This window comes from Eumetopias jubatus, unplaced genomic scaffold (genome assembly GCF_037043125.1).
Source record: "Eumetopias jubatus isolate StellerSeaLion01/CBP00866 unplaced genomic scaffold, mEumJub1_p1.0 scaffold_2, whole genome shotgun sequence".
NCBI lineage: Eukaryota > Metazoa > Chordata > Mammalia > Carnivora > Otariidae > Eumetopias > Eumetopias jubatus.
The window spans coordinates 14,524,656-14,550,059 of record NW_028274808.1 but is presented as its reverse complement, the minus strand read 5'-3'; the positions used below and the strand labels follow the sequence as shown (position 1 = coordinate 14,550,059).

Genomic DNA, 25,404 nt, shown 5'->3' with positions numbered 1-25,404 from the left:
TATGGCTTCAGAAATCTCCCTGATGGCCTTTCCTATTGACCCGTGTCCCCTTTCTCTGATCTTTTCTCTCTTTCTTTCTCCTTCCTTCCTTCCTTCCTCCCTTCCTCCCTTCCTCCCTTCCTCCCTCCCTCCCTCCCTCCCTCCCTTCTTTCTTCCCTTCTTTCTTTCTTTCTTTCTTTTTTTTATCAATTGTAACACAGGGTGCTTATTTAGACCCGGCCAATGCATGGGGGGAAACCCGAGAGGTGTGTACACCGCGATGGGGTTGGCAAGGGGTAGCAGGCTTCAGCACACAGCTCGGGCCCTTCCACATCGTTTGAGTGGAAACTAAGCCGGCCATGCAAAGCGCAAATGCAAATGTAACTTCCATGCAAAGCACAAATGCAAATGTAACTTCGAGACATTTGTGCCTCGAGGCATGGCGTCCCGCCCTACCCCTCCTGCAGGAAACTGTGAAGCTCCACGCGTCCACATTCCCCACGGCACTGTCACACCGCAGGCCCAGCCCAGAGACCAAAACCAGGTCTCCTTACTTCCTACCCTTTTCAGTTTCACGGCACTAGACTCCTTCGGGTCGTCTTTTATTTACAAATAATAGAGATTTACAGCAAGAGCTTTAGGTGGATGGTAGATGGTGGGGGGGCGGTGTGAATGGTGGTAAAAACAAACTCACCACCACCAACGAAAACCACCCAACCCTCAGACTCAGATATCTGAAAAACGCAACGATTATCAAGTCAGAGCCCCGGGAGCAGCCGCGAGCAGTTCCCCGTGGGGCCCAGGCTGGGGACCACGAACGCGGGCAGAGGCTCGGGGAGCCCGGGGCGCAGGGCCGCGGGACCACCTCCGCGGCGGGGCGCTTCCGCCGGTCCCAGCCCAGGGGCCTCGGGGGCGGCTTCAAGGGTATCCAGGAGCCGGCGCCGGGTCAGAGTCAAATCCCAAACCACCCCCCTCAACAAAAGGAGGCAGCCAGCCCCCGGGAGGAGTCTTTTGGGCGCTGGTCCTGAAGGTCGCCGGCCAGATCGCGGGCCGAGCGAGTTGTGTGTCCGGGACGAGGAAGCCGAGGCGACCTCGCCCAGGAGTTTCCCGCCCGGTGCGCGCCCGCCGCGGCCCCCCCCCCCGCCCCCCCGAGCGCGTGGCCGCCCGGCCGCTGTCACCTTCCGGCCCCGCGGCGGCCCCGCCTCTTCTCCCGACTTCCTTTCCCTGGGCGCGCGGCGGCGGGGCGGCGGCGGCGGTGGCGGTGGCGGCCTGCGATCGCGGACCCGGAGCCGAGGACCAGCCGGGGCCAGCCCTGCGGTGCGGGTACGCGGCCTGCGCGCCCCGCGGCGCTGCCCGAGCGCTGGGCGCGGGGCTCGCGGCGGGGGCTCCGGGCGGGGAAGCCCGAGGTTGCCCCCTCTCCCCCCCCACCCGACCCCCGCCCCGGGAAACCTCCTGCCGGGCCAAAGAGTGCGGGCTAGGAGGGCCCGATCACTTGAGACTTGCTCCCTCCAGGAAGCCGAGGGAGGGTGGGATTGGGAGGCTGGGAGTGGCAGGCTCTTCCTGCGCCCACGTGGGGGCTCGGGGTGCCGGGTTTCGCCGGGGTCGGACGCCGGAAGGGGGTGGTGGGCGGAGGAGCGCGGGTTCTGTCTGGGGAGGTTACCAGAGGTGTCCCCCCGGGAGTAGCGTCCCTCCATTTGCTGCCGCTGGGTTTCGGGGCTCCCCTGAGCGTTAAAGCAGACGTGGGAGTAATACCTCCCTTTCCCTCTCTTCTTCCCTTCCCACCTCCTGTTTAGTGGGCACGTAACTGGCACCGTCCAGCGATTATGGATGCTAACCGTTGAGCCGGTGGTAAACCCAGTGCAGTTAAGAGGGCTTACAGGCTTCTCAGAATTTGGGCCACAGAATCAGTGGATAATCATGGGTCCCAGTAGCGACTTTTTCCCTGCATCCCAGTTTGAGGCACGGGCACGCTGTCCCGCTTAAGCCAAGGGCTGGAGCATGAAGCCCAAGTGGAGGGAAATAAACACCTGCCTTCCACCCAGATGCTCAAGAATGCTCAGTGATACCCACTCAGTTCTTGTGTTGCCCTACTCCCTTGTGCTGTTTATTTTTCCTTGAAAGGACCCCACCCCTTACTGGAAGTTTCAGGGGCTCCCCCTGTTGTAGATCAGCTTGTGCGTGCCAGTGAGTGAGTGAGTAGAGCCCATGTTACTAAAACTTAGCCTCAGTCATAGCACTTGACACTTTTGCTTGTTTCTTCTCACTTGATTCCGTACTCAAGAGTTGATAACTTCTGTTTTCCTCTGGGGAAGCTAAGGGGACAGAAAAGGGACAGATTCTGTGGTTAATATCAGAGCTGGGACAGCTCCAGTGGAATCTGACTGGCATGGATAATAATCCTATGTGATTTAGGGGAGTTTCTGTAAGATGGGATGTTACTATCTTTGCTAGGAATGAGGCTTGAGTGAGATGCTGCATATAACCCTTCACAGTGTCTGAAAGATGGTAGATGATCAATAAATGTTCTCCTTTCTCCCTCCCTCTCTCTTGTGCTGGCTCTATTTCCTAAGGGAGGGAGGTGAGGGATGAGAACAGTTTGTGGAGCAAGCATTTGTAGTAGGTTGAAAAAAATCCTATGAGAAAGCAGTACATAGGTGTAAAATTTGGGAATGCAAAACTCTACGTGCCAAATCCAAACTTTTGAAATAGTAACATAATTTTTTCCTCAAGGCCAGACATGATCTGAGGTCCCATGATCTGTGATTTCTGACGGATAAGTGTAATGGAAATGGACTTTGCAGATCCAAAGTTGACATGTGGTTGCATTGGCCTGGCAAGCAGGTGTACCAAAATGCTTTTCTCAACCACTGTTTTCCTTCTAGACCCAGCATGAATGAAGTTCCCTGCAATAAACGTGATGACTATTTGGAATGGCCTGAGTATTTCATGGCTGTGGCCTTCTTATCAGCACAGAGAAGCAAAGATCCAAATTCACAGGTAAGTGAGTTTTCTAAGAGAGTGTTTGGACGCTCACAGATACAGAGATAAGCTGGAAATGAACAAATTACAGCAGGAAGCGGATGCTTGGCAACTTAAAGGCAGAGTAAATCTGCCTTTTGTGCTGCATCCCTAGGTGCTTACATTTTTCAGCCACCGTTCAAGGCTTCTTGGACCTCCTCGGGGGCTAGGGGGTCTGCTTTCTTTGGCTTGTGGGACCTGCCGCAGAAAGCCAGCGAGGAGATAGAGAGCTCTTCACACATCCCTGCTCGCTTTGGAGCTCTGCAAGCTTCTGGTTTCATGTCTGCCTGTCCAGGGGCAGACCAGCCTTGCCAGGTCACCAAGCCTTTGGGCACGTTTTCCTGTAGGTCGGAGCGTGCATCGTGAATGCAGAAAACAAGATTGTCGGCATCGGGTATAACGGGATGCCGAACGGGTGCAGTGATGACCTGTTGCCTTGGAGCAGGACGGCGGAGAGCAAGCTGGATACCAAATACCCTTACGGTAGGGCCTGGTCTATGTTTCCTTCTGCTTTAGGGGCCTAGCCTTGGTGGTGCTTAAGTCAGATAGCTGGTCAGAAAGTATCGTCTCTTTTTAGTCATCAACAGCTGGACAAAAGAAAAATCCTATTGGACTGCCTCAATTTCCTGTCCCCAACCCTTAATGTTTCCGGGAGAGTCCGTGAATGGAAAGCATGTCAGTCGTCACACGGCCTGGCCCTGAGGTCCAGGGGTCAGCTGCCTGTGGAGGGCCTGCCAGGCTCTACAACCCCAGAGCATGGATGGTGGACTTCTCTGCAGAGGGCCACAGCCCCTGGTGGGGGTAGTGGAGGATGTGAACGGGGGCTCCGCGGGTTGTTTCTTGGCTACCTGGAGGCAAAGTCAGCTAACCAAGGACTGGCCAGGGCTTAGCTCTGATGAGAAGCAGGGTTCATTCAGCCCCTCTGCCTGCAGAGGAAGTCTCAAGCTCATCTCTGAGAAGTAGGAAATGACTGTGGGCTGTGATGTGGGAAACAAAGGCAGAAGAAGAATTATTAAATGTCCTCACTACTTACAGCCCACTGACAAGTCCTTGAAACAGGCAAGAGTGACCTTCCTCCAGGGACTCGGCTGCCTCCATGTTAATACTGTGCTCAGGGCAAAAGGCAATCCTAGCCCGACCCCCAGGATCCTGTAAGTCTACTTTAACATATAAAAATTCCTTTGGAAACTTCCTTTGTCTCTAAACCCCCCAAGATACATGTTGGCAATCATCCCCCAAGCATATGACCCTCCGATATACATGTGAAGGGTCTCATGACTAGGGTTTTATTAGATGGTAATAAATGACCTTTTCTCAACAATAACTAGCCCCCCTCAAGGTCCTGGAAACCTTGCTTCCAAAATTCCTTAGAGACCGATGCTATCCCTAACCCCTTCCCAACTTGAAAACATATAACGGGCCGTTCCTTCTGACCCCAGTACAGCTCCTTCTGCCCACGGGTTCTGTCCCCGGGCTTTAATAAAACCACCTCTTTGCACCAAAGACATCTTAAGAATTCTTTCTTGGCCGCCGGCTTCGAACCCTAACGTCTTTTCTACGTCAATGTGGACGTCAGAGAATGGATGGTTCGGTGTCTTCTTCCTGTTCTGGGGGCTCTGTATTCCCAGGGCGGCCGGTAGTCAGACCACAAGCCAGATGTGTGGAACCAAAAACCTTTGGCCTGGCCAGCTCTGGTTTTCATGTTTAAATTAGGCAAGGGTGCTTTTTATAATTTGTTGAACATCTGAGCCCCAAGAAGAATCACTTCAGAGATGGGGAGGGACGAGCCATAGCCTCGCTTTAACTTTAATTCCCTGGAGAAGATGCAGCTGATGCTCTAAGGCAAATGGGGCTACGTACGCTGGTTGCTGGTTTTTCATAACGTGAGGGCCTGTGTTTCTGTCTGCAAATGAACCGACCGCCTCTGCTGGGAGTACAGCAGATGAAGGCCATCCAAATGGGAAAGATGGGGCCTTTAGGAAACGCGAGTCAAGGAGTGATGTAAGACCTTTCTCCTTTGTTGACTCTTCCACAGTAGGCTGGCCTCTGGGGTTTTCTATAGAATTCCAAGTCTACACTTAGTGGAATTTATATATTTTATATATTTTTACTGATGCTCCTGGACCTTAATCATGTTAAATAAGCCCCTTGAGTTTCTTTTTAAATTGCTTCAGGGCAACCGCTCTGTTTTCCAAAGAAAAAGAATGTTCCTGGAGGTGGGGAAGGCACTGAGGAATGCGGGCAGGGTGGGGGTGCGGGGCTGCAAAGCACTCTGGGTTTTCCAGGAATAAAACGTAGTTCAGTGATTAGGGGGATTTAATTGCCAGTCCTTTTAACTCCATCCCTGGCAGGGGAAAGAAGAAGCGGGTCCCAGACGGGAGAAGGTAGAACCATTTAGCCTTAGCATTCCTTGTAGCTGAGTGGAGCTCCTGAAATGAATAACATGCTAACGTATTTTAGAAACTTTTTGTCATCCTGATTGTGATTCTGGCAGCTTTCCATGATAAGGAAGAAGGGAAAGGATCCGTTGTTCGTAGGTACGTGGGGAAGGTAATTTTTCACGGGTCAACGTCCCATGTAGAAACGGCAAGAGTGAGAAGGTCGATGTGTTTCAGGTCTACCCTGAGATGCCGGACAACCACGGTGTTATTTCACCCAGTCCACACGGCGGAGCCTTGGGCTTCCTGCTGAATGGAGGAGTTTGTAGGTGTCAGTCTTGTAAAAATTGGAGGCTTCTTGTAAAAAGATGCCAGTGGTCGGACCGTCGTAGAAGGGTCCTCCTTGGTTCCTTAGCGGCTCTCCAGAAGGGACCTATCCCTTCTTCTTCGGTCACTGAGCCCCAGGCAGATCGGGGCAGTGACCTAGAGGCCAAAGGCTTTGCCACCCACTGGCAACCCGTGACTTCGCTGTGCTCCAAAACCTGTCCGGTAGCTTTGCCCAACTTTGAGGCAGTACCTTACAGAGCTCCTTTCCGAAAGGAATTAAAAAGAAAACCAAAACCCATGTAGGCATTTGTCCAACTTCACTGTTTTTTTTTTTTAATTGAGTAGTTGCTGAGTTTCAGGACACTGGTTGTCTGTGCATTATTTTGTACTCTCCATACGCTACCTCTAGGTTTTCAAAGCTCTTTGCCCTTGCTTATCAATTATTCATTTTACATGTGGCTATGCTAGAATGTAGACAGTTTTCTTTCACAAGAGTAGACTTGTACTTTGATGTACCATAAAAGTCGTAGACGGTATTAAATGCTTTTTAAAAGGTGTTTAGTGTTAGTGCCATCATAATACATGTAAAGGTGAGCTTTAAGTCTAAATAATGATGACTAGCTACAGACTGTACACTCAGTCTTGTTTTATCAAGGGATTTTGGGCCACAGAGAAATCCATGTTTGGATCTCCTTGGAGGTGATAGAAATGTTTGGTGATAATTGGCCAAAATGCAAGTTTGTTTTTTTTTTTACCTACATTTTAAGATTAAATTAATTTGAAAAATCAGCGATCATGTCTGGGATTGGGTAGGCTTAATTTGAACCCTTTCTTTCCTCACCAACATTATTGGCGGCCAAGCTGCTGAGGAAGGATAGATGATGTGCTAATCCCTATAAAGGAGCATTAGGGGTCATCCAGAGTTCTAGACCAGCAATTTCTTTGTTCTTTTGAATATATGAGGATCCTCTTTCAAATGTCAACAACACTTCCAGGACCCCTATATAATGCTGGTTAAACTCTCCCTGTCTTTCTTTGAGGTATAATTGACATGTAACGTTATATTAGATTTCAGGTGTACAATATAATGCCTTGTTATTTGTATACATGGCAGAATGATTGCCATAAGAAGTGCAGTCAGTGTCTGTCACCTTACATCATTACACAACATTGTGTGTGCAATGAGAACTTTGCAGATCTGCTTTCCTAGCAGCCTTCAAATATGCAATATGGTGTTCTTCACTGCAATCACCATGCTGTATGTCACATTCCCCAGGACTTACTGATTCTATACCTGGAAGTTTGACCCCCTTCACTCATTTCATCCACTCCTACCCACTATCTCTGGCAACCGCCAATCTGTATGCTGCATCAGTGAACTTTTTTTTTTTAAGTTTCCACACATAAGTGAGATCATTAGCTTTTTTTTTTTTTTTTTTTGAGAGAGAGAACCTAAAGCAGGCTCCATAGCCAGCCCAGAGCCCCATGTGAGGCTTGATCTCATGACCCTGCGATCATGACCTAAGATGAAATCAAGAGTCTGAGGCCTCAACGACTGAGCCACCCAGGTGCCCCTGTTAGCATCTTTTGAGTAACAAAATCCATGGATGACAAAAGCAACTTGATACCAGTAACGCTTTGCATTACTCTGAGCTTTATTAAACGGCACTTGTGTGCGTTTAGAGAAAGGGTATGATGTTCCTGCATGCTTGGATCCCTTGCAGAACTGTAGTAGTGCCTCGGAGTCCTGTGTCCACAGGGTCTGAGCCTGCCCGTTTCTCTTATGGATGGGAAAAGAAAGGCCCAGAAACATTAAGTATCCTTTGTAATGCCACGTAGGTAGGGAGACGTCTCCTAACTCTGAGGTCAGTGCCCTCCACTACCCAACTGCCTCTCCCATGGGGCCAGGGAATTCAGCTTTGCTGAAAGATTGCTTGGGTCGTAGCACAGTGGACTACCTGTTCTCTCCTTTGCACCGTGCCCTTGAGCACGCAGAGGCTTAGGCGAAGTAATACCCCGGAGGTCAGGGGCTCGCATGGTGGTGCCCTCGCCTAGCGTGAGGCAGAATGTCCAGGGCTTGCTTTAACGCTTCTCCAAAGCGGAGCTTGGGAGCCGTGTAAGTTTGGGTTTACCAACAACATATACAACTTAATTTTCCTTATTAATTCTGTAAATTTAGAGTCATTAGTCTTGATTGACACTTTGTGGAAAGGAGAGAAGCGCAGAATACTTGTCACATAATAGGAAGATGGAGCTTTTTCTGGGTTGTGTCTCTGGAGAGGCATTTTTAAAGGGTGTTTTTGTTCTTCCAACCTTAGGATCAAAACTTCATGAAACTATTTGATTATAATGTAGTATTAATATGGAAAATGAAAATTCCCCCTGCCACAGAAACTGCTTTTTATCTCATTCTTTTCCTAAAAAATCCAAAAGATAGTATGATGTCAGTAACATTAAGTGGCAGGAAGAAGTCAGCGTTAAAAGTGACACCTTTTCACATGAGTGACAATTAAAAAACCGGGAAGCAGCAGATTGATCTAATTTAACCATATGAAAAAGCTTTGGAAGACTTTTATTTTTAGGCGGGGGTGGTTGCTAACCCTGGGATGAAGTATTCAGCTGACATATTTAGTTCCTTTCTCTTTGTGAAGCTCATTAGAGTGAAGCACATTTAATCAAAATACCAATTTTATAAAATGGAGGTAAAAATACTCGTGGTAATTCAGATATCACACTTTCCTTGGGTTTCATAACGAATTTTGATGACATAGTTTACAGACCAGAGAGCTGGAGTGGAGTCAACATCCTTCATCCTTGAGAGCCATTGTTCAAAACTTTGCATTTTTTTTTTAAATATTTTTTATTTTATTTATTTGAGAGAGAGAATGAGAGATAGAGAGCATGAGAGGGGGGAGGGTCAGAGGGAGAAGCAGACTCCCCGCTGAGCAGGGAGCCCGATGCGGGACTCGATCCTGGGACTCCAGGATCATGACCTGAGCCGAAAGCAGTCGCTTAACCAACTGAGCCACCCAGGCACCCAAAACTTTGCATTTTTTATTTTATTTTATTTTTATTTTTATTTTTTTCAAAACTTTGCATTTTTTAAATCGTGTTCCCTCCACTCACCAAGCTCGCCTGCGTTTCCCTGTCGTGCTGTTTCCTGTCGGTGAGGGGTGTGTGGGTGAGCACGCCTCTTTGCCCGACCTCCTCCTCTGTCCCACTCAGTCCAGAAGCCAGAATCGCTTTGCCTGCTGCCTCGCACTTGTTCATCATGGAAGGACCATGGTTCTGGTGCCCCGAGAGGGGCTGGTAGTCATGCTCTAGATGCGTCAGGCAGAAATGGAGACGTGGGGCTCCTTCCAGGGTCAGTTCCTGTTTTCTGCAGGAAAACTTGAAACACAGTCTCGTGCTGGGGAGGCCGGTGCTGGAATTCAACAAGGCATTGTGCAGCCTGGCAACGTCCAGCAGCTTTGCCAGTGTGTGGCGGTGCTTCTTTAAATTTTACCTTTAAACCTACTCTTTATTTTCTAGATTTAGCATATTGTTAAGCATGCAAAGATGTCATTTTAGTGATGACTTAGCCATTTACCTTACCCCCTCGAACACTGACATTTTCCTGACTGCCGTGCGTGTGATATATTTCTTTGGCATCCAAAAGGTTAGTCTTGAGAAACTAATTTATCAAGAAGTTAGGTGGCTGATCCTTCTTAAGCTGTGACTTCCTCAAAACTTGTAAGAGCTTCTTCGTAATTAAGATCAAATTTGTTCCTTCAGCCAGCTGAAATTGAACGCCCTCCGGTTTTGTTAGGCAGGTCCGTGGATTTGATGACTTGCTGTTTGTTTCGCTCCAGAATTCTCATTTCACTTGCAGATTCCCACCGTCCCTCCCCGGCTCTGCCTCCTAGCAGCGGTGGCCCTGACAGTGTGCCTGAGGAGGACCTTTTGTACAAAATAACGAGTATAATCAATGGGAAACCTTTGAGCAAGTTTATCCCTGGAAAGAAATAAAGTGCATTATTTTTATGAATCAAGGGACAAACGCAGGTTTCATTGTGTGATGCTTTAGACAAATGGGGAAATAGAACAGCACATGTGTGAGGCTCCCCCTGGAAACGAACCAGCTTATTTTAAGGATATTTCATGTTCAGGTATAACTTGTTTATAAATAGACTTAAGAATAAATCATGATTTGGGAGGGTTTAATTTATTTGATTTTTATCTGTGTGTTTTATTATTTTATGTTATTATTGATTATTATTTTTTAAGTAATTTCTGTGCCCAGTGTGGGGCTCGAACTCGTGACCCCTAGATCAGGAGTCACATGCTCCACCAACTTAGCCAGCCAGGGGCCCTTTTGTCTATGTATTTTAATCTATAGATTCAGGGTTAATCATTTTTGAAGAGCCACAGATTACTGTTTCACTAGGAATATCTACAAAGCATATATAGATAGTAACAAGTTCTGAGAAGCATATGTAGAAAAGCATATGTAGGAAAACCTAAAATGCTCATCTGTGGGGATCCAACCTACTCATGAAAATACACACATTTGTCTGTGTTTTAGAGCCAGTTTACTTCATGCTAATTTGTAATAAAACCTTAATTAAATAATCCAAGGGTAGTGGTTTCCAAATTAACGAACAGGAAGTGAGCTCAAGTTTATTTTTGTACTATCGCTCAAAATAAAAGGTCTGTTGAGAAACTTAAGAGTATCAATAAAATTTCAGGGTCACATTCAACCCATTTTAGGTTTTAAGTATGTGAGCACATTAATTTTCTGAGTGCAAGTGGATATTCCTTGTGGTAAATAGAACTTCTTTAATTTTTTAATTTCGGTAAGTCTTTGGCCTAGAACTTTGGGCTACCGTGCAGTGGGGGTCTGGGGAGCAGCTGACGATGATGGGCTTCCTTTCTTTGTTCTGTTGATCTATATCTGTTTTTGCTGATTTGGGCGGATCTTCTCTGAAATCAGCCTGAATGACTAAGGTCTTATTTTGCGTTATTTTTCGACATTGAACATTTTCAGCATGTCAACATTAACTTACGTTAATACTGGTATAAAGGTAGAACATGTATATATTGTTTGTTCCTGGAAATATGCAGTCAAACTGGGTTCCTAGAGATTTTGCAGATATTCATATTGCAGTTTGCTTTACTTCTTAGGACCTTTTTTAATATTTGGGTGAGATCAAATATATGTCTTTGATATGCATATTAGCTAAGAAATCCCCCACAGTGCTTAAGACATCAAGGACGAGATTCCAGTGGCAGAATCCCAGACAGGCTTCCAGAGTTTAGGGTCCAGGTGTGGAGTGTTTATACCCAGTGATTGTGGGCTTGTTAAACATAACTTGACATTTACTTCTCAGTATCTTTATGAAATAAATGGTCACCGAGGACTCCATCAGTGCTAGAATTCTAAGGAAAATTAAACAGTATAGCTTTGATTGCATTCCATTAGGGCACCATTTCTCTACTTAGAGGGCTGAAGGGGGTTCTGAAGCCATCCTGGGCGAAAGTTGCCGAGCTGTAACAAGCTGTTGGTGGCAGTGACATGGAGAGGACACGCATCTGTGTGTGTGTGGACAAATTAATAAGGAGAGGAGCAGGTTTTACTCGCTCTGTCCCTTCCAGCGGTCGAACTCTGCGCCAGTTCTAAGGTGACTCTAAGTCAGACAGGGACGGAACGTACAAGCATGAGGGGGCTGTTGAAGATTACAGTTACCCCACAAACGTGGAGATTAGAAGATACTGGATGTAAAGAGGTTGGAGGGTAGAAAAAGACCCCACATCGAAGTCCCAAGAAAATGTCTGAATAGAGGAGTCAGGTTTAGAACTCTGAGACAAGAGGGTATTCTAAGACCAAATGGAGAAGAAGCACTTCAGAAATCCTTTTGTGAATCAGTCAGTGTGACAGTGTTTATTGAAATACGGCCTCGTCGGGAGATTCCGGGATGAATGGAGAATATTGGTGAAAGCAAGGGAGTTGGAACTCCAGGGAGCGCACTCTCTGAAGCGTCGGTCCTAGCCAGTTAGCGGACGTGTAGATTTTATCTCTGTGCTTCTTCCAAATGATAGATGCCACAGTAAATTTAAAATATTGAATATGATAACTGAGCATGAATTTTTTAATTCTGCAATTAAAAGACTTTGTTCAAAACGCCATTAATTCTGAGTTTAGGTGAAAAAGGGAAGCGGGATTCCTCACTCTCGTTCTTCCTTCTGCAAGTGAGTTACAACTTTTAGGAATTGAAATAAAGACTCATGAGTCGTCTCTTTTATCAGTTATGAGTTGTCTGTCGGTGTTGGCGGAGTTCTCGAGTCACTTGCTTCCTTTTTAAAAATCACGACTTTAATTTTATATCACAGTACGTTCTTCAGAGGCCATTCATGTGTGGTCGGTCATTCACTCAGCACGTCCCATGCCAGGCACTCTGCAGGAGTAAAGAAAGTGTACAAGGTCTGTGTTTTCAAGGACTTTGCAGACTCACAGTGATGGAGGTAGACATGAATGAAATAAACAGATGCTGTTGAATATTCCTTTCTGAGGAAGTGACTTTTAGGCTGAGAGCTGAAGGATCTGATGGGTTCCCAGAGGTCAAGGTGGGCTAGTCAGTGTTTGGGGACGGGAAGGACATTCCTTGCTGAGAGAGTGCTTGGTGCAAGCCCTCGGGCAGGAAGGTGCTTGGAGCATTATGTGGGAGGGAAAGAATTTGGCCCACGCTTAGTGGTGAAGGTTAAGGTCAGAGTAATGGGAGGTGGTTGGGAGCCGTGAGATGAGGAGTTTGGATTCACAAGATTAAGTTGGCGTGTGGGAGACGTGTGGATGGTTCGGGGCAGGAGTGGAAACAAGATGGCAGCCCTGAAGTGACTTTGGCACGCGTGTCTCTCTGGTGACAGGGATGGGGGTGTCGGGGCTGGAGAGGAATGGATGATCTAGGGTGTAGCTTGGAGGCAGCATCAAGAGGGCCAGGTGACAGGGTGTCTGAGAGGGAGACTGCGTGTCCTCGGTGTTTAGCGACCTGGAGGTCATTACTGATGCTGTCACGGGCAGCTCTAATGGAGGGTGGTGGTGTCGGAAGGCCAACGGAGAGCCAGCGGAAGGAAGAACAGCAGGTGAGGGTATGGGGACAGCGCAGAGACATGGGTTTGGGCTTGTGTGTGAGGACAGCAAGACAGGAGGGTGATGGGACCAAGAGAAGGGTTTCTATGTCCGTACAAGACCGATGAATCCAGAAAGGGAGAAAGAGGAAGGTGTGGGAGGGTGTGAGAAGATGGCCTCCCAGGCACATTCATTAGTGGTAGAGGAGGATCACTGACTGGTGGGGTAGGGGTCGGGGTGGGGGGGCGGATGGCAGCCGTCGCGCAGGTCCGCCTAGTGGCAGGGGGGATGTGATCCATCGCAGCCTCTCGGTGAAGGATGAGGCAAGGCCGTCAGCCACAGGGAGGGAGGAGGAGTGTGAGCGGGCTCGGACACAGGGGCCGCGGAGAGGAGATGGCAGTGCAGAGTGGAGCAGGCCTGCCAGAGTCACGTCCTAGAAAAGTAGGGCAGGGTCACCAGCTCCTGTCTCATCTCACAAGCCCAAGTCAGGTCGGTTGAGCCCCATTTTGTCCACATCCGAACAGGATCAGTGAGTTGGCCCGAGACGGGCCTCGTAGCGCCGGAATGAATTAGAACACACACATGCTGACTCTTCTTCCAGTGCTCACTGCTCAGTCCCAGTTTACCCTTTGAGAGCTATTAACACGCGAGAGGGAGGCTTGGAGTCTTTATTGTGCATATTTGCATTACAAAGCTGTCAAGCAGCGATGAGTGTTCTGTTTCTATTCATGTTTCTTGAGTACATTTTAGGCATCAAACATGTATTTCACGTGAACAGTAGGGAGGGAGTTGGGCATGGCTTACCCGTCGATGAAATGCAGCATTTGCATGCCCTCCTCCCTCTGACCTGATTGTGTGCCCTTAGCACACAGGCAAGCAATGTAATTAGAGTTCTGGGGGCTTTATTGTCGGTAGTGGAAACACTACAGTCAGAAATCTCTTCAGCCCTAAGCACTACCCCTGGGGCTAAGCGGCCCGCGGGCACCGCACGGTGCTGCCGGCAGCCTTAGCAAGAGGCAGCGAGGAAGGGGGCAGGGGACGGGGACCAGCGAAGGAGGCAGAGAAAAACACCGTCCGCTCTCCCATGTCCGAGCCAAGCAGCCCGCGGCAGCCGGTCTCAGGGGGGCAGCCCGGGCAGGAGAGCTTAGGGAGCACAAGCGTGTACCAGGTTGCAACTCGGTGCCATCCCTTCACGGACCTTAGTCACTATCGTGGGTCTTTCTTTCCATTTCACAGGCCGGGAGGCTGAGGCGCCACGAGGGGGGTGGGTAGGCTCCTAGAACCAGCCGGTGGGGGAGGCAGAGCCTGTGAGGAGGGCCCGCGGGGACGCGCAGGGAGGAAGCAAGGGGAAGGCAGAGCCGTCAGCTGCCTCCAGGGCCCGGGCGCCTTTTGTCCGGCCCCAGGGCACATTGGAGAAGTGGAGATGGGCAGGTCCCGCTGCCCCCGCTGGGGCGCCCCGGGCTTTGGTGCTTCACCCAGAGCCTGGAGGATTTGGCTGCCTTCTGAGTGAGTGACTTATCTCCGTCTGTCCGGGCCTGGCCAGGCTGCATCCCTGCTGTCATTTTCTTCTGCCAGAGGCTTCTCGGGGCACAGGGCAGTAACGGAACAGACTCCGGACATTCTCCAGGCTTGGGGCTGGCTTCTTCTGTCTTATCGCGGTTACCTGTTTTTAATTTTCACCCGCAGACTTAACGCTGTCCTAATCATCATCTCTCTGCTGGAATTTGTGTCCCTCAAAGCCAGAAGGCTGTGAGGCCCAGTTCCTTCCATCTTCTGGATAGAAAGACCCCTCACTGCATGGAGTGGGGCCAGGGGGCAGTGGTGTCTGATTCTGAGCAGGTGGACGTGGTCAGGTGAGGCCGAAGGGCGCCATGGCGCCTGTCACCCTTCAACTGTCAGCCCGTTTCCTGCCCCTTCCCACTACTTTCCTACTTCGGTGCTTCTTCTCTGGTGTCTCTAGCCTGTTGCTCGGGGCTCAGGCATCTCCCGCCCGGCGGGGCCTGAGCCCCTCCAGGACTGGGCTTTCTTGCTCCTACAAGCCCCGGTGCCCAGCCCTGTGAGCACTCTGCTTGCGACCAGAACTCCTCACTGCACGTCTGAGGGAAGTGCCTACGGTTTAAAACTGGTTCCTCTCCCTGCTGCCGCGCAGTCCAGAGGGATGCTCCTCTGGCTGGGGGTGGCAGAACTGTCTGAGAAGCCCTAAGAAGTGAGATATGCTTTGGAGCACGCCAGGAAGCGTCAGAGAGGAAGACTCTGGGCAGGGGTCTTTGGGGGAGTTGGGGAGCAGAGCTGCATGTGGTCCACGGGCCTGTGTGGTTGGGGTTGGCCTCAGGACGTGATGCAACTGTTGTTTCCAAGTTGTTTGTCCCTCTCCTCTTCCCCACCTGTAGCTCAAATCCTTTGAAAACTCTGATCCTGAGTCTGGTTGCTGCTTTACAGATAGGGAAACTTCATGATGGGGAGATAAGGTACTTGAGCTTTGACCTTTCCCTGGGGGCTAAATCCTAGCAATGTTTGTTTTGGATTTCGGGGTAGCCGGAATAGTGAACATTGATAACATTTGGGGTGGTACTTTGGGGTGGTGGTCGGGGGCTTAAATGCAGAGGCTACTCTGTTGTTAAATTATTGACTTGAAGGATAGGTACTTGGAGGCTGGCAGTGATGTATGAGGCCCTGTCAGGATATCTTTCAATAATTAAGAAACAAGTAGTTGAAATTCCATTTTAGCTCCAGAAGCCCCTAAATGGATCTGTTAGAGGAGCAAGTACACGGCCCACCCTTCAGTGGACTTTTTGCATCTGTGGGGCTTCGAGCACAGGAAAGAGGCTGCCTGAGCCCTGACAGAGAGACGCGCCAGGGTGCAGTGACTGACAGCCGTAGGACCCCTGAAATAAAAGCACTTAGATCCTTATTTCGAGAGGTCATGATAAAAAGGATAGAATAGAAGTGGAATATCTTGTAAAAATCAACACAGTTATTTTTAAAAAATGCACAGGGTCAACTTTGACCTCGGGCACCCCGTGTCATGTCAGTTATTAACTGCAGGGTGAAACCTCCCACCTTTTCATTCTGGAAGGCCGCGAGCAGATGCTTCCTGGCCCTTGAGTGCTGTCCCTCTGGCTTGTCAGTGAGCGAACTGTCCTTGCTACTCATGTGGGTGGCCGCACAGCCCGAGAACCTTCGAGGTCGGGGCAGAGGCACATTTCCCCAGAGACTTATCGAGGCTCGTCGAGTGTCCAGCCTGGAGAGTGTTGGCGGAAGGTGGGGCAGGAACCGGCCGGGTGGCAACAGGTGCTCCAAGTGTGACCCTCCGAGCCGCCCCTCCCCGAGCTGCCACAACAGGCTGCCCCCCCCCCCCCCCCCCCGTTCAGGGTCTCCTTGACAGAACACCCCTCAGGCCCAAGGAAGTCGTTTTCTTCAGGTAAAATTCTGTACCACTAAAAATGGGGGAGTTTTAACCAAACCTGGAGAGTTTCTTTCTTTTTTTTTTAAATTAATTTATGTATTTGACAGAGAGAGACACAGCGACAGAGGGAACACAAGCAGGGGGAGTGGGAGCGGGAGAGGCAGGCTTCCCGCGGAGCAGGGAGCCCGATGCGGGGCTCGATTCTAGGACCCTGGGATCATGACCTGAGCCGAAGGCGGACACTTAACAACTGAGCCCCCCAGACGCCCCTGGAGAGTTTCTTTAACCAGAAGAGAAGCTTAGTTTTCCTGACTCCAAATTTTATCAGGCCCAGTATCTCCCATCATGGCCCAGTAGCACACAGGAGATGAGGGTAGAGCCACGTTGTTACCGCTGAGTTCTTTGTACTGCAATTAACCTTTGTTTAGCATTATTCAGGTGTTTTTTTTTTCTTTAAAAAAACCTATTTAAGTAACCTTAATAATAGTACTATCTAAAATAGATGTTGTCTTAGTCTTGTATCAAATGAGATGAAAGTCAAATCTGTAAAATGTTGAATCTCTTAAATCTAGCCAGGATGGAATATATCCTGTTAATTTGTCAAACTTCGAGAGAACCGCCTACCTGAGACAGTAAGGATTAATCAAGCCCTAGTAAGAGGGAATTTGAAAAATACAGTTTTCTAATTATACAATCTCTTCTCAGTGGTCCAAGGTTAATGCAGTTCTCAATTCTGACAGTTAGTAATAGAAAAGGAAAAAAAAAAAAAGACCAAAGCATATGAATTGTCTTATAATTACCTGAAACAGAGGCTCTCCTTCTGGCAATCAAGAACTTTATAAGCATTAATCTGATATTTTCAGCATTTGATTCTTTTCCTTTTAAACAGTGGTGAGAATAATTGAAAGGTTTTGTGTCAGTCTTTGTGCTTATCAAATATACCTGTAGTATTTGGAGATTTCTTTTGCTTATTGCTTAGTCATAGATGCATTATTCCAGGGAGGTAGTTGGCAAATGTGTCTTTTTTGGGGACAATTTAGCTATCTTATGAATACTTCCTAGGGACTGTGTATGTTTGGGATACCCGGTCCTGTTCCTACTACAAATATAAAAATTGTGTGCATCTCAAGGTCATGAATGGAACCCCTCCTCGTCGGTTGGTTTTTGCTCTCATCTATTTGTAGCTCTTGTAGTTCTTCCCGGGTGACACAGTAAAAATGGTAGCACTAGAAAAAGATGAATTTATTCTTTCATTTGTTGCTGTCAGATAACTATGGAGTATTCATCATAGCGAGAAAAGTCACAGAGAAGCCTCAGACCATCCAAAACCAAGGCCTGAGGAGAAGATGGGTCACTGGGTCTGACTAAATCGACCTGCTCCTGGAGAATCGACAAATGCATGAATACTCAGTGACTGGGAAGAGCGGGATCGAACTTTGGAAAATGACCTGAAAGGCGAGAGAAAGAAAAGGACCCACAGAAAAGTAGGAGACTCCACAGGGCCTGGTTCCTGAGAGGGTTTCGAGTGGAGAGCTGTCACTCACCGAGGGCCTGGTGGGCAGGCGAATCCAGAGATTGCACCCAGAGAGGCAGCGGGTTTGGGTGAATAGAAGGCCATCCAGGCTATTCAGGGGTGTATGAGAGAGCTAGCTCATACCAGCTCACCTGAGCAGAGCTGCTTCTCTCTTCCCAACTCTGGGTCATGCCAGCACCTGGAAATTGGCCACGTGGGAGTAGTCACCCCACTGAAATCGGCAGATTCTACAAATCAGGGCCTTTTTTTTGTTTTTTTCCAGTGGTTGTAAATATTAATAACATATTACAGAGTCAACAGGTTTCCGTAGTCACACACTTAAAAAAAGATTTCCTTATTTATTTCGAGAGAGAGAGAATGAGAGAGAGTGCACAGGCGGGGAGGGGCAGAGGGAGAGGGAGTCTTAAGCAGACTCCATGCTGAGTGTGGAGCCCCACATGGGGCTGGATCCCACGACCCTGAGATCACGATCTGAGCCAAAACCAAGAGTCGGAGGCTTAATCGACTGAGCCTCTCGGGCGCCCCCGTAGTTACACACTTTTACATGGCGACCCAGCAAACAAAGTTCACACCTGAAACACACACACACACACACACACACACACACACACACACACACACACCTCAGATAGTTTTTAGAAACAGCACTTAACCTTTGCCATGTGGGACGCATTCTGATCTCTTCTGTTTTCATCCATTCCATTGAAAAGGGGGAAAAGCTGTTTGTAACTCACTAAACGGATTTCTTGACCTACAGTTTGGAAAGTATCGGTTTAGCAAAAACTAGAGGTTGTATATGCGTGACGAAGTCAAGAGATGATTATTTTAAAAATAAGTCTTGCCGTTGTAGGCAGGACAATTTCATCTCAAAAGGAAGAAGGAAAGAGATCTGAAATGCTGAGAAAGATGGCCTCTTGAGAGTGGAGACCAAGGACACACAGAATGGAGAGAACCTGAGTTGGGGGGAGCTGGTGCCCCCCTGGGGAAGCTGGGCCAAAGCTTCCACTTGCCCTTGGCCTTGGGAGAGAAGGCTCATGATTTGCTGTCGAGAGCCTGTCTTGGAGAAGATCCCACTCTTCTAGAGGAAGGAGGGAGGAAACTGGACGCACAATAGGAAAAAGCTAGAAATCAGATTACTTGGTATTTCAAAACTCACGTTTATGTTGTTAGCTGGAAATGCACTTTCTCAGAGTCTCTTCTTCCTGCCCACCCAAAGGACACGCCTTGTCAAGGGTCACACAGCCTTAAGTGCCAACTGGGCTTTGAATACACTGTTTGTTAATTAATTGAATTTAAATGAAAAAATAAAGATCAAAAGTAAAACTTAAAACTTAAAAAAAAAAATAGAGTCTCCCGTGTGCCCGACATTCAGTTGTTCATACAGCCCAGTAGACCTCATGTTTCTAACAAGAAGCTTTGTATTTTTCTTCTCATGATTTTGTAGCTAAGAGAAAGGAATTCTGTTGATGACCCCAAGTATTATTTCTATCAGCCACCCTTTATACGGGGATATTGGATGCAGCTCAAGAGAATCTGTTTCACGTGGTAATTTTCATTAATGAATCCAGACCATACAATGTTCGGTTTTATCCCCAAACTGCCTCAGATGAATAGGAATACGGTTGTAGTCAATGTGACCGTTTTTTAGAGATTCAAAAGAAGATGGTTATTAACAGTGTTTCTGCACAGACTCAGAAACTGTAGTGCTGAAGATTAATACCAACACCATCCAAAAATATTTATTAGATGGGAAAGCATCTTCTTGCTATTTGAATTTAAGAGGACTTTTTGTATTTCCCAACGTCACCATCAATGATTGGAATCTGCATCTCCTCCTTTATTCATTCAATAAATATTTAACACCCATTATGTTCCTGGCATTGCATTAGACTCTGGGGGAGTTGGAAAGAACCTCGAAGACCGGTCTCTGCCCTCAAGGGGGAAATAAAAGAAACAATTACATCTAATTGTTTTTTTTTTTTTTTTTTTTTAACACCGAGCAGTGTTAATCCCGGCTTGGGAACATCTTGGTCACCAGGGAAGTAGATGGGGCTGAAGGGGCCTCTCTGAGGCCAACGTCCTCAAAGCCACTGAGCCAGGGAGCCTTTCTTCTCTCTCCTCTCGTCCCGTCCCCGGGAGAGTGGCTCAGGTCCCTCTGCGGCCTGCCGGCGGGGGATTAATCTCCAATGGGCTGTGATCTTAAAAAAGGCTCATTGACTAAGTGAGTAGTCAGGGCTAAAATGTCCAAGAGCTCTGAGTGTAGGCTACTCTTCATTTAAGGCTCCCATGCTCCCAGAAGAAGGTGTTCAGTGCAGAAGGTTGGTGAGTTGGAGAGAGTAGGGGGTGGGGGCCCCTTGAGGGCCCCCATATTTATAATTCCGGCAGTTCTGTGTGATTTGGACCATGGCCAGATTGTCATTAATTTGTTCAACAAACATTTACTTTAGCACTTGTGTGCTTAGTATGTGTTAGGTCTCCTAGGAGTTACCAGGGGATTCTGCAACGAAGTGTTTCTGCAAGGCGCCTGCACATTAGAATCAGGCGGGGAGTCTCTTAATCCCAGGTCGCATCCCAGACGAGTGCAGACAGGTTTGCAAATCACTGCCCCAGGGAGATGATAATAGAGTTTTAGCCACACACCCAGAAATTTAAATAACAGTATTAGAGCAATAGGGTGACCTCACAGCGCAGGTAGGGGATTCTCAACTCAATCAGGGGGTTAGAACTACTTCCTGGAGAGGAGGAGCGCCCTTGTATGTTAGGTGGTGGGACACCTCGCCAACGCCTGGGAAGACGGCGGGGCTTACAGGTTTGGGGGAGAAGAGAGGAAGGTGCTCTCTTTAACTCTGAATTCAGGCAGGTCTGCGAATGACCCGGGATCACTGTTTGGGGATCGTTGGTGGAATGGGCCCTGATAGCAAGAACTTGACTTTTCATTAAGTGGATGAAGGCTTTTCTAACGTAAGCCAAACCACTGGTTATCTGCCAGCGCCTTTCTCGTGTGTATGGGGGCTGAGAGCCATGAGATGAAGGAAATCCGTCGGGATAGAAATGCTCAGCTTCACTTCCTGATTCTCTTGCTCTTAAAATTGCACCCTGCCCTCTTCACTGTCACAGCAAACAAATATCCCTGCATGTGCGTATCAACACACAAATGAGCCATTTTGTGTGCGCAGTCCCATACCCTAGGGTCTTGTGGAGCCGTGAGCTATTGCTGTGCTGAGGGTGGATGAAGATACTTGACCTTGGCCTCTCCTGGCTGCTCGAGGCGCTTACAGACCCAAGGCCGCAGCCGCAAACGGTTTTGCTGCTAATCGCCAACCTGTCGGACCACGTGGCCCTCATTTGGTATTCTCGGTACTTTCCGTTTCTAATCAATTTTTAGGAAATCGAGTCTGTTACATATGTTTTTTCAAAGGGGCGAGTGGAATGCTTTAGCAGCGTTAGTAAATTCCTCATGAGTCGCGATGAAAGTTTTTCTTTCCTTGTCTTTCAAACCCACAGTGTGCCATGCCGAGCTGAATGCCATCATGAACAAAAACTCAGCTGATGTGAAAGGCTGCACTATGTATGTCGCCTTGTTCCCCTGTAATGAATGTGCGAAGCTCATCATCCAGGCAGGTAGGAGCTGGGCCTGTTCCATTTGTCACATTTGCATTGTTGCCTGCTCATCAGCAGCTCATTGCAGAAGCGCTTGATCTGAAATTGCTATTGTTTAGATCTAAATTAATTGCACTATCAACTTTGCAAGGTATTTCCTGTGTTTTGTTTTTGAATGGTGCCAGGTATTCTAAGACTAATTGCATCTTCTGTGATTCTTAGCATGTTTTTAATTTAGTTTGCAACTTCTTAAACTGCAAGCTGCCAAAAAACAACACAGGCATTGCATATAATTACTGCCAATTTACTCTTCTTTGACATGTCGTGCATAGATTAGGGGGAGGGAGAGAAATGAACTTCTGTCAGAAGCAAGGTCAGCTGGGAGTCTGTATATGAAATTTTAATTTGTATTAATATATGGTAGATGTTTTAGGACCTAAACATATCTTTGCATATGTCATCAGACTTGAATGGTACTCCTGTTAAGTTTTCCTTACATTACAGTTGCCATAAATCTACACCATTGTATTCTGAATATTTCACCTTTTTCATACTGTCACATCTGAGATTGGGCTACACTGTGTCGCCATAAAACTCAGCTTGAGATGTAAAGACTTATCATGTTAGCCAGATGCATGGTTTAAAGGGTAGGAGCCCATGGTCTCTGAGAAGAGGTCCGGTGGTATCAGAATCAGAGGCCGGCCTTCGGTAAAGAATGTCGTGGGCTCCCTCCCTGGTGGTGCGTGACCCTCCGGGAGTTTTCCTTACCCAGCACGTAGTCCCTTCGGAGGCAGGGAGGTGTCTCGAATGCCCCCCAGACTCTTGACCCTCCAGTTAGCACTGCCCTGGGGGGCAGGAAAAGAAAACAGATCTGCTGTTGGCGGAGCTGGCTGGAATCGGTTCTTGGAGCCATTTTTGGAAGCATGGTGGCACTTCCCCCGCACCACCCTCCCCCTCCACCCCCTGAAACCATCAGCCTCTTGTGTTAAGAGTAGTCGCCATGTGAATAAAGAAATTTGATTGCCCGCAGTAAAGAAAATTTGTTAATCGGATCAAGGCTTGACCACTTGACATGTTTTCACTTTGCATTTGTTAAAAAAAAAAAATCCATAAAGACTGGAGGGCAGATTAAATACAATCCATTGTCTGCTGTATTGCAACGGGGCAGATGTGTATTTCAGTAAGTGGACGTTGTGGGCAAGCCCCCCCCCCCACCAAAGGTGATTCATCACGGACACTACGGGGCTCTGTCTGCCCCTGCGTGTCTGTTGCAGTAGCTCTATGTGTATATACTAAGGAGGCTTCTTCTGTTGTTGCCTTTGAAGGTATAAAAGAAGTTATTTTCATATCTGATAAATACCATGATAGTGATGAGATGACGGCCGCGAGGCGCCTGTTTGATATGGCTGGGGTGGCCTTCAGGTAAGCGGGAAGAGCTTGGGGGAAAGGGGGTGGAAGGCCGAATGAAGAAACGTTATTTGTTTAATTTCTACTTGTGATGCCTGACATCCACACTCAGAAGCATCTTTTTAAATGCGATGGGCTGAGGATCTCAAGATGATGTGGGGGGTGGATTTTTAAGAGCAGTGCAGAAGTATCTGAAGACAATCGGACTGATGATCCTGCACTTAAATATTAGGAGCTTTCTGGGGCTTGGAATAAATTACCCTAGTAGCGAGACATTGTAAAAATCACAAGTTTCGTAATATTAACATTAAACCTTTGTAAATTTTGCATATGTAACAATTCTGGCATCGAAAATTTAGGATGAAAGTAACCTGCTAGGTTGAAACACCAGGAATTCTTCTGACAGCAACATTTTAAATTGAGATTTGAAGTCATTCTGACTTTTATGATTATCTGTGCTAGGCAAAGATTGGGAGGTATGCTTTACTTGTAAGCAGGTTCAACCACCTTCGATTCATGGTGGAAACTTCATTTGGGACTGAAAGCTTTCAAAGCAATTCCTTTACAGCATCTGTGGTCAGCAGTGGGGTTCTGTAATTAGTAATGTACCTAACCCCTTGTGTTCATCACTGGGGATAGAGGTTATACGTAATGAATCCTCTTTAACTGTTGTGCGTTATGAGACTTTAAATCCAGATTATTTACATAATAATAATAATTAGATATTAACTGTTTACGGTTTTTAAAAGAATAGGATTAGTCCCCAAATATTTTCCTTTGAACTGCTTTAGAAGGTACACGAATGAGTAAAACTACATGGTGGGTTTATTTTACATCTGCATTTTTAGAATGGGACTTTAAAAATTACTCCTCACTAAAGCTAGTTGGTTGCTTTTTTTTTTTTTTTGCTGTGTGTATAAGAGGCAAAAGAAAATTTACCCTTTTTTGCTTTCGAGTGATTCCAAGTTGGCTGCAGAAATTTCCTAGGAAGGAAGATAAATCTGTTGGGAAAACTAGTAATCGGGTGTCATGTTGCAGCTAACCTGTTAGAAATCCTTTGACTCCCTGAATTCATGAACTCAGCTGCTGGAGAACATACAGACCGAGCCACCCCATGCATCTTTTTTTTGTCTTAGTCTTTTCTCGTTCGTGTTCCTCTCGGTATGGTGCACTATAATTGGCTCCTATAGAGATACCAAGCGAATCCCCAGAAATTTTTTTCCTCCCCCACAGAAAATGTAGGTTAAGCCAAAGTAAACAAATTGCTTTAACTACTCGCTGGATAATATCTTGATATATTTTGTTTCTTGTGTTTAGGAAATTCACACCAAAGTGCAGCACGATTGTCATTGACTTTGATTCAATTAACAACAAACCGAGCCAGAAGCTTCAGTGAGTTACATCTCATTACATCTCCAAAAGATTGGGATTATCCTCTTCTAAGAAGCTGCTAATGCCTTTCATCTTGAAGTTACACATAACTTTTTAATAGCCAGTCCAGCAAAAGTAGACATCTAAAGAATGTAAAGCCTCAAATCTTCCCGACTGTCTCTCTTGTCACATGGAATGTGCATCTGTTTAAACTATTGATTTAGGGTTTAAAATCAAGGAGCCTGTAGATGGCCTGTCGCTCAGGGCTGGCGTGGGGTGCCTCCCCCTGTGTCTCCTGGTTTGCTGGGACACTGGTGGTGTGAGACGGCCACTCCTCGCTGCTAAGGTGCTGGAAGGACAAATAAATAATTGTTGTTGTGTTCCTGGCAGGATGAACAGATGCACTGATTTGAACATCTGGCCCAAATGAAGCATAACGTGTAGCGCCCTGGGGAAAAAAAAATAGGACCCCCATGACAGGTGCGAATGCAGACGTATTGGCTTTAGGACATGGAGGGAAACCGCCACCCACCCACCCCAAAATCCTAGACAGGATGGCACAGCTCTCCTGAGGAATGATGAGCACAGCTGAGCCCGGGGCATATTCTCTGCTTCTGCTGTCTTGCTGCCCACAGGGGTGGTGGCACGTTCTGCTTCCGGAAGTGGGGACCCCTGTTGGTTTGTGCCCCACGCGGAGCTCTTACGTTACTTTATCTGAATAATGAGTTGTTCCCGGCAGAGACAGCCTGTCTCCCCTTGTTGCCCCCAAGACCATGGCTGCTGGGGCAGCAGGGTCGTGTGGATGGAGATGGCGCGTGCACCTGCCCCTTCTACCACGTGGAAGAGTCGCTGCTCCTCCGTGTGCCCACACGGTGCGTGTCCAAGGCTGCTCAAGCAGGGAGTCGATTAATTCCTACCCTGGAAGTGAGATGTGAGAAGTTCAGCCTGCCTCGCGGTGGTTTATTCCAGGTCTGTTGGTAATGGGAGCTCATCTGTGCTCCTGGCACTGTGTCTTCAGCAGCACAGAGCTCGCCTTCCCAGTCACTGCGGCTCGGGGATGTGGCTCGGTGCGCCTCGTCTTTAATCTCCCTTAATTTTTATTAAACGTGCTCAGTAGCTTTGTTGAGAAAATGGGTTCTTTATCCTAAAGATTATTACCGTTCTCAAGTGCTCTTATGTTTTCATGAGTTTTTATTTTGTCTCTGAGGTTTTGTACTCCATATTCTAGGGCGTTTTGTAATTTGGCTCCTTACCAATGTTATTAAAATGTTATTAAAATCTA

At 47.6% G+C, this 25,404-nt stretch overlaps 1 protein-coding gene across 1 annotated transcript; it reads left to right on the top strand.

The window, feature by feature from the left end:
• Positions 1 to 1,211: 1,211 nt before the first annotated feature.
• DCTD (dCMP deaminase) lies at positions 1,212 to 25,404 on the top strand. Its single transcript, XM_028099857.2, has 6 exons — positions 1,212 to 1,302; positions 2,862 to 2,976; positions 3,345 to 3,480; positions 21,249 to 21,365; positions 22,670 to 22,766; positions 24,069 to 25,404. The coding sequence occupies exons 2-6, from the start codon at positions 2,869 to 2,871 to the stop codon at positions 24,145 to 24,147; spliced, it is 537 nt and encodes a 178-aa protein (XP_027955658.1). The 5' UTR covers positions 1,212 to 1,302; positions 2,862 to 2,868; the 3' UTR covers positions 24,148 to 25,404.